This window comes from Strix uralensis, chromosome 2, assembly GCF_047716275.1.
Source record: "Strix uralensis isolate ZFMK-TIS-50842 chromosome 2, bStrUra1, whole genome shotgun sequence".
NCBI classification, from domain to species: Eukaryota; Metazoa; Chordata; class Aves; order Strigiformes; family Strigidae; genus Strix; species Strix uralensis.
In genome coordinates this window covers 55629908-55644720 of record NC_133973.1, presented here as the reverse complement: position 1 = coordinate 55644720, position 14813 = coordinate 55629908, and the positions used below count along the sequence as shown (strand labels likewise).

General features: G+C 38.6%; 1 protein-coding gene across 5 annotated transcripts in view; it reads right to left on the bottom strand.

Moving 5' to 3' along the window:
- Positions 1–331: 331 nt before the first annotated feature.
- ARHGAP6 (Rho GTPase activating protein 6) overlaps positions 332–14813 on the bottom strand; it is a 332594-nt gene continuing 318112 nt past the window's right edge. For all 5 annotated transcript variants that reach the window (XM_074858816.1, XM_074858820.1, XM_074858818.1 and 2 more), the window contains 4 exons: positions 11057–11154; positions 4767–5029; positions 3150–3230; positions 332–2399 (listed from right to left, as the gene is read on the bottom strand). In XM_074858816.1, the coding sequence (XP_074714917.1) occupies positions 1693–2399; positions 3150–3230; positions 4767–5029; positions 11057–11154 (1149 nt within the window). In that variant the 3' untranslated portion in view covers positions 332–1692. The remainder of the gene's footprint in view (positions 2400–3149; positions 3231–4766; positions 5030–11056; positions 11155–14813) is intronic.

The following is a 14813-nucleotide window of genomic DNA, read 5'->3' as shown; positions in this document are numbered from 1 at the left end:
CTGAATGCAGTATTCATAAAAAGACCCAGCCAGGCTGACACTGCTACAACAGTCAAAGGCCAAATCCTGCCCATTTCTACTTGGGTCGGTGCTTTTATCCTATAACTTTACTTGGGAAATGGAGATATGATGGACAGACTATAGGATGGATTTCAAGCCTAAAATTCAAGTAAAACCTTGGATCTTGGATATTTGAGTCATATTTGAAAGTGGTCCTTAAGTTCCTAAGCCTTTTAGATTTATTTTTTTTTACATAGATAATCAGGAATGCAATAAAAACACAACAATTTTTAAATAAACCTTACTTCAAAAAAAGGAGCAAAAAATATGCTCATTGTTTTGCTTAGCTTTTTATTCCATCACTATGGCACAAGATAGAACTTAGACAACGTCACTGAATAAGTCTTCAACTTCATTAAAATTAAGACTAATATGTTTTATAAAATTCTTTGATATGATACACTTTCCCTTATCAAGTGATAAAAAGAATTTTCTCTAGAATACTGAAGTACATTGCCACCTGCTGGCTATAAACAATTTTGCAATTTAAAAACACCAGAACGTGTATAAAACAGCAACAGTTAAAAATGCAACATACAGTCATTGAAGAAGTACTATTGACCCAGACTTTGGCACAATATTTATAGAAATTCAGCTGTGAACTTCTCCAAATGTCATGTTCACTTCTGAAACTCTGTGTGATTCCCTTTCGTATGTCTGTTTGCTAATGCTGAAGCTTTGTTATTTCAAAGGAAAAGCCATATTCTTTCTCAGTTGTTATACACCTCAATTTATTGGGTTTGGTTTTCTAAAATTTGGATTCCAGTTTATTGTTTTAGAACAATACATAAAATCATACATTTATAAATATATATTATATCCTGTATACATAACATTGGTTTTCCTCTAGAATGGGAGGGCAGACCTTTGCACTACATCCTTAGTTGGTTTAGGCACGGCCTTGCTCTTAGCTGATTCTCTGAGCTGCTTCCTACCAGAATCTAAAAAAATATTTTTACAATCTTGTATCAAATTTTAATTTTGTTTGCAAATATATTTATAAGAAAAAAATATTTGGTATCTTCCCCTCTAAGCTCACTACTACCCTTATAAAATATATGGCTTTTCATGTTCCACTCTATTTTAGTGTTTTTCAATAGGCAGTGGAAAGAAGGACAACTTCCCCCTTTAACAGGTTTTTTTTATATAAGCACAGAAACCAGCTTGTGCACTTTCTATAGAATTCCAATGCATATCACGGTAATGTAAGTGCAGTGATTTTTAAAAAAAGCAGTCATGACTGATTGACATCTGTATATGAAAACATAATATATGATTATCATACAGTACCCATTACAGAATATACAATCATCAAAACTGCAGATATATAAATACATTTTTAGCAACCTCAAAGCAACAGTTTTATCTTATACACAGTGTATGCGTACAAAGTTATTAGACTAAAATTTTCATCGTTTCTTCTCAAAAGCTTGCTGAAAAACAGGAACATACTGTATTTGTAAATGGACTGCTTGACAGTGCTGTTAAGAAATTAAAGTGAACAAAATTATAAAAAAGTATATGCAATTCAGTTGGTATAAAACAAACAAGCCCTCCCCATTTTCCAACGTCACTGCTGTTTTCCTATGAGATGGAGGCATAGGGTATGAGTGGCAGTTCTGCAGAGTCCGATCATACAAGGGTTTCTGGGAGGGCATCGGGGTTATCAGCTGATAATAGCTCCCAAATTTGCCACCTATCCCGTTGCCAATCATGCCAGTCCGCCTCTGAAACATTTTTACTGTTCTGACTGTGAGGTGCCGCCGAGTAGATGTGACCCGCTTGGGTGTGTGGGGCCGGCCGCTCCTGCCTGGAGGTGGCCTGGTCAGGGGCTTTGGCTGGTGGTCCTCCAGCTGCTCTGGTCCCTGAACTTTTCTCTTGGCGTTGAAGTCTCCACAGAGAGTGCAACGTTGAAGAAACACTCGATCGTTGTGACAACACGGAGCTTGTTTTTGCTGGGCCTGGGTAAGGGGGTGGTGGCCGCTCTTTTCTGTAGGAAGGTTTGGCTGTACTTTGCGAACAACCCGCATTTGAGTCACGCTCACTGAGGTCCTCCACACTGCTTAAAGTCAAGTGCTGCTCTGACTTTGAGTGTGACAGGTCTGAACTCCTACTGTCGACTTCAATTTGCGGGTTACTGCACACCCGAGACACCGTGGGATGAAGCCGACACTCGGGAAGGGCAGCAGTCGTCTGGCTCCTTCGCATGACCTGCCTGCTGGTGTCCAGCTCAGAGGAGCTGCCCTGACACCGAGGAGAATACATGGCGAGGTTCCCCTGGGAAAGAGAGCACTGTCCGGGTCGCAGCAAGCTGCTTTCATAAATGTTCCCATAAGAACCTGGGGGCCAGAGTCAGAAAGACAACATCAGCCTGCATAATCATTTACGTGGTATTTAACAAGTTACTGCTTTTCCCCTGCATCACACTGTAGAAGAGGCATGGGGGCTTTTTCTCATCAGGCTGTGCGACTGGAGGTGTTATCAGCTTCACCACTGGCCGAATCTGGGGACACAGAGCAGCAGCCCTACATCTATCTGAACCACATCTAATGTATTACCCAGTGACTCTTTAATACTTTGCTCTGACATAAAGCTTTGCAGCACTTAACATCTTTCAAATCTTGAAAAGCAGGGGGTGTTTTAGTCTCACAGTTTCTCTGTGAGTGGGTGCAGATGGGAGAAAAACAAAGGCAGGACAGGTCAGGGACTTGCCAGGGCCATGCCAGGGTCAGCAAGCAGGGTTGCCAACCTCACCGCCTGTGCTTGTGCCACTGCGGCAGCCGCTCTCAAATGCCCACCGGGCGTCCACCTTCCAATGACTTTTAGAAGAATACAAAACTACTTTTTGGAGTAATTTTAAAGCGACTTTTAAAATTATCTTGTGACAGTTTGAAATGTCACCACAGTTTGAAATGTCACCACATTTGTATAACCACTGCGCTTCTCTGTATTTTATTGAACAGATATTTTTTGAAAGTCCAACTCTGGACAATGTGAATTCTCCTACTGGTTTCACTGTGATTTCTCAAAACCAGGGAATTGTTTATCTCTTTGCTAGATTTGGGCTTAAAACTTGAGAAATAACTGACCTGTCATTGCTGGATCTTTGCAGCCACTTTTCAGTGTGGAATGCCAGGTGCCCCAGATATCAAAATGATCTTCGGAAACATCTAAATAGCAGGAAGAGCAGGAAGAAGATGATGAATTGATCCTCTTAAAGCCATTATTTATTTAGAAACATACAAATGGAATGGTAAAACCTTAAGTAAGGTATCAGAGATGTTAACATATACTAGCATCTGACTTACCCTGCACCTAACACAAACATCTCAAATGTATTTGTTCGCGGTTACTTGTTGTTTCAGGCTCAGATCCTGTAATTAATTCCTTAAGCTCTGTACGGGCAGGATGCCCAAGTTTGCTGAGAGAGTGGAATTTCCCTTAAGTCCTCTGCCTTACCAAAGTCAGTCGGAGAATTTCCACAAGAACAGGAGGATTTGGTCAACAGAAGGTAGTTCATGTGCTTTTTACAGGAAAGAATGGTGAAGCTCCCTCACAGGCAGCCCCAGCCCAGAGGTTACGGTAGGGCATGCTCTATCAACCTGCAGCATCACTTGGGCCTTGCAAAGAAGTGCGGTCACAGAATGGAGATTTAATGAACTACGTGCATCAGGCATTGTGCCTGATTATAACTATTTCATGCCTTTTTCTGATTCCATTTGGCAGTAAAGGAATTTCCTAATTTGTCATGGTCCAGTACCATCATGATGCATACTAAAGTCCAAAAGACGGTCAATATGATAAAACCTCATGTAATTTCCGGTTCATAACTTACTAGAAATCTGACCAAATTTTGAAACCTATTCAGAGATTTAGGTGCTGAATACGGAAGATAAATGCCCATTGGCATTTATAAAGCATATAGTTGAGATAATAGACTAAATCCCATTAATTCCAAAGGAAATTAAGTACCTAACCAGTACCTCTGAAATGAAACGGTTTTTAAAATACCACCAAACAGTTATCTGCATCCCTAAGCACTGAAAGTTCTTAAAGTTTGGCTTGCTAAATATGCATTTCATGAATGAAATTTTTTTTTAAAATATTTTTAAATGAAAAGCATCTTGACGTACTGGTGAGCTATCAGTTTAAACCACAGTTCTTTACAGAATAAATTATTCAGGTGTGCACTCCCTAGATAGCTATGGAAATTATGGATCCCTGCACTAGTATTGCTAGGTGTGTAATTGGTAGCAGATGTAAAGCTGTGCAGCTCAGCTGTGTTCTCCAGTGAGAGGGTGTTGAGGTCATTCTTTTCAATTGGAGAAAATTTGTAGCTTAATGTCTTAAAGTCTCAGCTTTTTCCAGAGTCCAGACCATACCCTTGTAGGTATTACAGTCCTATGGAGCAGGACTAGAAATCAGTCTTTACCATGCTGTCACAGGCAGGCCGAAAAGCAGGACATACATAGTTCTATCTTCCTAAGTAATAGCTCCAAGTTTTGAGAAATGCCATACGAAGAGCATCCCTGACCCTTTGGGCTCAACACAAAAAAAGGATGTTGGTCAGTTATTTTTTGTAAGGTTATTTACACTATTGCTCCTCTAACCCTGGTAGCTAATAATACAAACCCGACACTTTTCAAGTATTTCAGAAACCCCCATTAGTCACTGAGGAGGAGAAACATGAGCAGGATGTACTCTACCTTTTCCAGCCTGTGATGCAGAAGAATTCTCCTTTGTCTTAGGCTGCAAATGTCCAACCAGCGTGTACTGTTCAGGTACCTTGTACAGCTTATCTGGGCTGCGGGCAACTTCTTCTTGCATTGCCATCAGAGAGCGCTCAGACAGCACGGGGGAATTGTTGTCGTAAGGGGAAACATCGCCGCTTGAAGCTTTGTTGGAGTCTGTGGAAGAATGTCTTCCTCCTGTGGAATAGGAACCTTCTGACCGCAGCATCTCAGGGCTCCTGAGAAATTTTAATAAACAAACCACTGTTAATGAAAAACGCTTTATGTTCACAGCTATGGGTGCAGTCTGACATCATACAAATAAAATCAAATACACAACTATGATCACAGCTGCTGAAATGAAAACACTTCAGAAGCAGTACAGAAATGAATTTTCCATGAGTAAAACTTTTGCCATGAAGTGGCCAGCAGAGGCCACTAAAAATCAAAAGATGTTGCTGTCAAGAAAAAACAACAAAAACCACACAACAGTACAGTTCACCACAGGAAATCAAATAGTGAATCAATTCCTTATGTTACCTTGACAATTTAGCCTGTTGCAACAGTAAATCTGTTTGATGCTAAAATCACTTATTCCATTCTGAAGTACTGCACAGCCAGAGAAACCAAAACCACAGCTCACCTCTCGCTGTGAGAAGGATCCTTTTCTACAGACATCAGAAGGTAAATATTCTACAGGGGACAAGCAGATGTATCTACCATACTTCTGATGGGGGCAGCAAACAACTGGCTCTGCTGATAACTTCTACAACTTTTTTTACCCTTTCACCTTTACACCACCAACAGCATGGCCTGCATTTAATTTTGACAAAAAAAGGCAAACACAACACCCACCTAAGTGTAGCCAAGGCTCAGAGAGACAATTCTCATTTTTAAAGTGTGTTGGGAACATTGAGGGACATTTCTTGAACTGTTGCAGTTTACTACTCAGACAGGAGGCAGTCTGTGAGTCACTGAACCTCTCAAAGAATATGCAGAATTACTCTGTAAACAAACATAACTTTTCCCCTATCGGTCCTCCCTAATTTATATTTCTATTACTCATTTTTCATTTCTCTGCACCTTGATCTTTGTTTCTTACATGCTTATCTTTTGCTTTTCTTCTTGGTCACTTCTCTCAGGGAACTCACATTAATATCTGCTGTAAATGAATGTGACATGACAGAGGCTCATTCTTGTAAATGTGTACTGAAAATGGTCAGCCCTTCTCAGAGTCAAATCCAAAAAGCTTGAACTGAGCCAAAGCACATTACTTGTTATGGAATAATAACCTTCTTTCCAGACAAATGAAATAAAACTGAAGAAAAAAATAAAGAAAACACAGTCTAAAGTGGTAAGACAGGCTAGCCACAGCACACTAAATATTAATGCAGAAATAATGACAAAACTTAACATCACTTTCAAGCTGTTGGCCTTTTTTCCTGGCTGATTTACATATTGCATGTCCCAAAACATAAAATATATACACTCAACATCATGACTATTATGTTATTCAATATTCCATTTTTTTTTCCAGTAGAAAAGCAAACATAAAGTGTTGGGAATGGATTAACTAAGTTTACTGCCCAGTAACTCCCAGCAACAAATCCATCACTGAACTGATTGTGAACCTTAACTGGGGCCAACTCAAAAAATCAGAGCTGCCATTTGGCAAAGTAGCACTGTCCCAAGCTTCCCAGTGTGGTTGGTATGGTAATGCTGGGAGTCATTAAAAAAAAAAAGAAAAAATTAAATCATGCCTCAATTATGTAACTTCCCATCTTAACTTCTCATCTGAAGATGAGTCCAACATAAATTAATCTATAAACAGCCACGCACTGAACAGTTACTGTCTTTTAAGTATGTACCATTCTATCAAAAATCTTTTTTCTCTTTTTTTTCCCCCCTTACTCCTTTCTTTCTGCCCTCTTAAATTCTAAAAAAGCTTGTGCAGTGAGTGTGAGTTAAGATGAGATTTAAGCAATGTCTTGGGAATTTTAGAAGAACCAGAAAGACCTGAGAGAAAAGGGAAGAGACGTTGGTATCAGTAGGTTTCCTATGACCAGCTTTCTCAACTGAATGCCATCTGAGCCTCACCCTGCTAGCATACAGAGATACTTGGCACTAACGGTGACACGAGTAAGGCCTACTGCATGTAAATCTTTGCAGGATCAAAACTTAACAATGTTGCACAGGGCAAAGAGAGAGGTATACCACCACTTAGTCATGGCAAGGTAACACAAGGAATAGGGGAAAGGGAAATGGAGATGAAAGAACGTGGCAACATAAACTTGAGTTTTGTGAAACACTGATTGCATGTCTTACCTTGAATGATCTGTTATAGTCTATCTCTTCTCAAGACAGAGCTTCTGATAAAAATTTACTTGAATGGAAACTGTCAAGTCTTTGGAAAGATCCAAATGTTCAAGTTTCTAAACTCATTTACAGTTTCTCCTAGTAAGCCCATGCAATTATATATATATATATAAAATATCACTTCCAAATTTGTTTAGAAAAAATAGTTTTAAAAATCAAAGAAAATGCCTGTGGACTCTGTCAGCTTTACTACAAGAAACCATCAAAATGGATTGCATAAAGTTGGAAATTGATCTCATACATTTGCAGCTTTATCATGCTCTTCATGAACAAAACACAACTTGCAAAAGACTTTGGCTCACATCTTTACAAGTAAAGAATGAATTCTCACATATTCCCTAAAACAAAACTTCTGCATCTGTTTCCTTTACAGTTTGAGTTCAGTAGAAAGTGGATGTTTACTAAAATTAAAAATTCATCTTCCCCTGGATAGCTGTGAGATTCTCTACCCACACTCTGGGGAAAAACTAAATTGGGAGGCAAATGTAAATACTGCACGAGATGTCCGCTCGCCTATATGCAGTCTATGAATAAGGGCAGATCATGGTCTCCACAAAGACTAATAGAAGATTAGGTACTATCAAATATGAGAAATGTGAAAGCAAGCAAAGTATTTTCTAGTGGTTATGAACTATGTTAAGGAAAAGATTTAAAAAGTGGTTATGCGCAGACTGAAAGATTTGAAAGCTACAGAAGGAACCTATGCCACGTGTTCAAAAACACTATTTCATATTCCAAAACAAAAATCAACTGCGCTATGAAGGAGTCTTGGGCTTTCCATTTTAACTGGCATCCTGAATTGATGTTATCCACCGAAATCCACTTGGGAATCCCTTCTACTAGGGATATTCCTACTTTTCTGCTGGCATCAGGGTCATAAAAACTGGAAATCCCTTTCTGGTTTTGGCACAAAACTTTTTCTGTTATACCTTAAAGTTTCTCAGTGGGAAAACAATTACATCATTCAAGAGGCAAATCATACCAAGTGTGATGGCTTGGCAGCATGCAGTAGTAATTTCCACACATATTTGAGCAACACAGGTGTCACCAACAAAACAGATTATTACAGGATTATGATGTGGTTGCTACTGTAACAGGGTAGAGGACTCAATGATTCAGGGAGCCTCTGCAGCTTTGAAAACAGCATTTACGCATACTGTATGGCCTATTGTATGGCTTCATCTTTGTGCCACAGGTTAGGATGGATTAAAACCCACCATCACCATCCAAAAACATTCAAAAATTCTATAACTTTGAAACTCATTTACTCTAAAAGGACTACCAACCATGATAAGCAATAAATAATCATAAGAAACAGATTTTATTTCTGTGTTAGTTTAAAGATGCTCCATCTTACAGCTGGAAACCCCCAAATCCACTGTCATCAAGTCAACATACAAAACAGTTGGGAAATCATCCACAAAAGCACACTTCATAATTGCTGCCTATGGTAATTAGTGCTTTACCATGAATGACTTCCATAAACTCCCTGACACACCATTTACAATGCTCAGCTCTTAAGAGAACAGAAAGATGAGAAACATCTGATTTGTCCTCCTCTGGGGAGGAAAAGAGATTGGTTTCTCTGTTAGATCTGAGCCAAGAAAGCATTTGTAATGCCATCAAAAGCAGAGATGTGAGGGCAATTGCAGAAGCAGGACCTTCAGAGCAAGTAATATGACGTTAAAGTCTTGAAGTTGATTCCATACTCTACGCTATGCAGCCAACTAACTTTTCTGATGACAATTGTCTCAAGAATATGTAAAGTCTTCTGTTCCACAGAATCAAATTTGGATCTTGAGTACATGACCAGGAAATTTCTAAGAGTAGTAAGGATGTATTTTGGAGGCTCATTTTTATCAAATCAACACAAACATCTCCTTGTTGTCTGCTGCCTCACATTTCTTACAAGAAAAATAACCAACAAATACGTAGCCTCAAAATTGAGATTATATTCTGAAATAGATTAATCTCTTAAGAGCATCACACTCCTAGCAGTAACCCTATGCAACATTCCCTCTAATTGCCTGGATATCTTAATCAAGAAGTTGCAATCACAGTGAAAACATATCTCATTAACATTAAGAATAAATCACTTACATGATAGCAGAGTAGAAGAAAAATGACAGATAGTAATTTTTTCCTATCTCAGTGATACTGCATCTGTCCATTACTGAAAATACAGTAAATTGGTACTAGTGTAGGTGTATGTTCCTATTTGGTTTTGCAACCTTTTCTTACAAAACCCTTTTTGTCAGTTGTGACCAGCTTTGCACAAAAGATCCATTTTCTCCTGTAGCTGTGCATGGTGGCTGAAAAGTAAGGAAGCTCAAGGGAAGGTCAATTAACTTAAAGGAAACAGGATCTAACATCCAGAATGATTTGTGAGAAATTTATGCCACATGTGAGATACAATTTTATGTCTTTATAGTATATAGATGATGAAATCCAGCATGAAGGTTTTTATTAGATTGAGTTAGAAATAATATGATCATTCCAAACTAAGGGCTTATAGAAAGAAGTCTCTACAGACTTTACCATATGTTGTGTGATTTGCAGTGCCTCTCCTAATCATGGTCTTGGCTCATGGCAAATGTGAAACGAGTAAGAGACAGCTAATGTACCTCTAGTTATCCTGCATTTATTGTGATCTAAATATACACATGGTTACTTGTCAGTCAGACATAAACTAACTGAAATTATTTCATGTCTGTGGTACACTAAGAAAACACACAGAGACAATCACCATAAATCAGATCGTCTGTGGTAATTTGCTACTGCATGTTATGTGTTCATGTAGTTAAGTCAACAAACTCATAAAATCCTTTACAACACATGATATATTCTGCATGTATTTTTGCTTTTAGCTTTTATAATTAAAGAAAGCTTTTCCCCCCATGTGTTAATTATACTATTTCTTTTACACCTCTTCCTCTAAAGCCAGGCACACTAGTACATTACCTCCAACTATACAATGTTCAGAGGGAGAGAACAAAAATCTTGGCTGTCTGTACAAATTCAATTTTAATTGTATTCTGAATTCACTAGGCACTTTCTACACACACAGGAAGACAAAGTCCAATCTGTCCCAGAGAGTTTAGAGTCTAGGAAACCTTTTAAAAATTACTTAAAGCAAGCTTGTCAAATTTTGTGATTTTGGGGTCTGACATGTTGGGATTCACTAGAATAAAGGCAATGACTGTGTGTCCCATGAGAAAGCCAGGAATCCTGTTAATCCAAATGTAGAAACTCACAGCGTTAAGGCACATGGGTGTAGGCATATATACACCATACACAAAGTTAGAATATGTTATGTATCATAACTGCAATAGTGACCAGTGTGATTTTTTTTCTCTTCATATCTTTCACAAAGCATACAATTAAATAATATCCAAAGAGTCTCCATAAACCTGCTGTTGCGGCAGTTGACTTGTTTACTATGTCTTATGTGTATACAATAGGAAAAGAACAACAAACTGGTCAAATGGCTAGCTGTGACTGTGTTAAGGCACTCTAGGGTGTGTTTCAAGGATAGTGTAATACACTCCTCCTGTTACTGAAGACTACAACAAACCCAAGACATGAACCAGCAGATCACTAGAATACATCCTGTCAGATAATAGTGCACTGAATATTTTTATGTACATGTCATTCTGTTCTCTGCAGCAGAACACAATCTTTCCTCTGGATCAGGAAACAAGATTTGTCTTTAGAAAATGCTGTACAAGAGTCATAATTTCTTTGGCAGAGTCTGTGTAATGGGGAAGTTATTTCTACTCCACTGTAGACAGTGCAGAAGAGCTGTGGAAAACTAGAACCTTTTGAACACTTCCAGTGGGAGATAGAAATTCCCAGCAGAAACAGGGATGATGAAAAAACAGATTACTCACGATGACTGGGAAGCTTTCCTCCTCAACAAATAGTCCACAACATCTGGGTCAGTCTCTAACAGGCTTATAAGCACTTCATTCTGTAGGTCAGGGGAAACCTATGAAGACAGCAAAAAATACTTACTTGGAGACTAATATTCTTTCACATATATTGATTTTGGTACTATGCTTAATCTAAAAGACCAAGTACAAGTACATTTACAAAGAGTATATAAATATTCAGAAGCTTCCACTTAAAAGACAAGTTTCACGTAACAACAGGTGAAGTAGGACTAAAGACCACTTTGTACAATGTCAAAGGCTGATCACTGTTGAATAACCCATTGGTATCCAGTTGGATATTATATCTGGTAAAGGTGGGACTAATCATGTATCTCAATCTCAAAAGCTCCAGTTTAAGGTCCTCATCTTACATCCCCATTCAAAGATCTGGAGACATTTACAAATTTCCGTTCTGAGTGGCTGTACTTCTTCTAGAAACAATGTGAAATGTAATTACACAGGAAGGAGAATGTTTCATCATATATTCTGTGGCATTTGACTTATTTATGTCCTCATCATATGGAAATTTCGTGGCAACCGTTCTATCTATGAAGTTCTTCAACCGCTTCATTTCAGTGAGACCTGCCAAAAGTCAATATGTTTCCAAATGAAGCCTTATAAACATTTAATGTTCAAGTATCCACCATATGGTCAAATCCTGGGATCTAGAAGCATTTAAATTCCTGCTCATGCTCAGTGAGAACTTGAGTAATTAGAGAGTTCATCTGTCCATAACTCAAGTTTACAAGTGGGTCCTGTTTGATCTCCAGCCACTCTGGATGTCAGGTAGTAGCAACAAGCTCATCCAGAATTTGTGTCATCTTCTTTGGAGAATGGCCTTCTGATTTGCTAACTCTCTCTAGTGCACTTTATATGGAGATGAACCTTCAAAACACTTGATAGCTTCAGCTGCTGCAGGATACAGCAACATCTCCTGGGCCAGTAGCAGGAATGGCACTCCAAAACCCGCCCAAGTGCTTCCAACTGCATTTTATATGGGTCTCACCAATCCTTAAGTGAATTTGTCCACATGACAGTGGAACATTCAACTCAACCTTCAAAGCACTGAGACAGATGAAACCATCTGAGAAACTTAAACTAACAGTCCAGGTTCACTCATGATGGATGGAACTGGAGGCAAGACAATCTCAGCAAGTCATCAACTGTGCAATATGCTTCTGGATGCAATTTCTCAGAGCCTGAATCTCTTGACCTTCAGGTCACACTGCACGGGCCATTTGTTTTCCCTGACATTTCCTGGGAAATAGGAGTAGAATTACTAATAGATTCCCTCAGGGGAATACCTCAGTTTGGGAGGTATTTAGGGAGTCAAGTTACTGAAAAGGCATATTTCTTTAAAAAAGGAAATAATTTGAAAATAAATGAAGATATGCATCATTTAATTCAAATTTATCCAAACTCTCTATCAAAAACTTGTGTGACCACATATTCCTTTTTTAAAAATTGTATTTAGTCTCTAAGCTGGAAAAATATCTTATTAATGGTCACTGATATACTAGTCTTTAAATAAATTATCTTCTCTTTATAGGAATACATTTTTTGAAACCTGGTATGCTATAATTTCTCCATTTAGACAGCCTTCCTATACAGTAGAATAAACTCCAGATAAAGTTTGAGGGTAAAGAAGAATCCACGTCTTTCTCTAACTTGCTATTCAGTTTTATATCCAGTTGATAAACTTGTAAGAATCTCCTGAGAGGACTCTGTCAGAAAAATAAAAATATTTTCCATTATAAAAAAACCATCATTCTTTCATTCCATAAAAATGAATCTGAAAAAGGTCCAACAGGAAGTTCAATTCCAACTGAAAGCATCTGTGAAACCCAAACTTAACCGTTCTGTTGACTTACAGGATTTTTATCTGAGTAAATAATATATTAATCTATGATCCTTCAACTGGGTTTGTGCTGATGGTCTCCTTGCTAGATATATATTGGGTATACATATTCCTCCTGTGTAGCAATTTACTTCAGTTTAGTTAACTAACTTGCAAGTGTAGAAATGATATGCATGTGATTATAAACTTACATTTATAGAAAACTACTATATTGGTATCTCAGGAAGATGTTACAGAGCTGCAATAACTTATTGAATTAATTGTTTAACTGGCAGTTCTGGCTGAGTAGGTAGGTGAGAACTTGAAATTCAGGGACAGAAGGGAAGCCAAGGCACTGCTGAAATAACAGCTGTTGAGCACACACTGGGATGGATCAGAGGGCTCTGGGGTTGTCAGGACTGCAGTAGAGTAGGAGACATTCTGAGATTTTGGGGCTGGGTGCTACATAAGAGTCACAGCTACTGAGACACAGAAAGGTGGAAGGACACTTAAGTGTCTCCTTTGAGCTGTCCCTGGCTACTGATGTGGCACAGAGAGGCAGCGTGTGACTGTCTCCTCAGTGGGGAGCCACAGTAGCCTCTAACAGTAAAAATAAGAAATTTCAGACACTTCGTAGTGCTTCTTTGCAGCAGTGCTGGATTTGGGCACTAGGAAATGAAAATGCATGACGAAGATGCTCTTCTCCATCCTGCATGACAAGTCAAAACCAATGAGACAAAGTGTGGTTGAGTTGTGCCTCCCCACATTCAGCTGCTGGGCATAGTTCAGAGACTGGCAAAGAACAGTCCTTCGTACATTCCCGTAAAACGTTTTAATGCATCCCTAAGACTCACTGAAATGGGTAAGAATTAGATATGAAAGGCCTTAACATTCTTAACATTAATGAAGCAAGGTCAGAATCCATCTTCCATATGAAATCCACATGTTTGCATGTTACTGATGTCAATGATAATTACGTAATAAAAACAGTCCTCAGTATCCTGGGTTGTTCTGACAAACAGAACCTCCTGACCCACCAATACATCAGAGTCATTCTGATACTGTGGTCCGGGTGCCACAACACATCCTGGTTTCCTAGGTTTTATTTCACAAATGTTGTTCCAGTTTCAGTGTTGAAGCCAATCAGAGTTTTATAACCGCCCCATATACAAAAGTAACAGATAAAAAAATAAACCAAACACAAAAACACCTTAGCAGCAATACACTGTATGTTATAGCTGTAGCTGAATGCTCAAGTCCAGATGTTTTTCTTTTTGTAAGTACCATAAATGTCAAGTATAAACAGCAGTTCTGGTTTGGCCCCACTCCTGTAGGTTTGGAAAATGACCTCCTGCTGCCTGATTTCAAATGATCAGAGCTTTATTACAATTAGATGTACAAGTCTTTTCCTTTCAATACATCTAATACCAAATGATGCACTGGGCTAATTATCTTCATAATACAAAGAGTCTCTCTGTGCTGCTGCTGAAAACATGAAAAAGACAGAAGTAAACACTGGTAGAAGCTTTATGAAACACCAACTATGAGCAATTTGACACAATCCTACAGATCAAGTATCACGTGTGAGTCTAGACATAACTTCAGAAAACACGCAGAACTTGCCATGTTGTTTGTTAACTATGGCAATGGGAAGAGTGAAAGCACCCAGAGATGCTCAGCTGTTACAACATTTCTATAAATTTCACATCAATGTATTGCAGCTTTCAGGAGAGCACCCGAGATAGGTTTGTCTTTCTCTCACATGCAGCTAGCCTCTGATTTTGAAATCTGATTCTAATGCTCCTCCACAATCTGAAAAGCTACTCTGGAAAACAAAAGAAAACTCCCTTTTTTTCCCCCCACACTTTGTTTAACCTG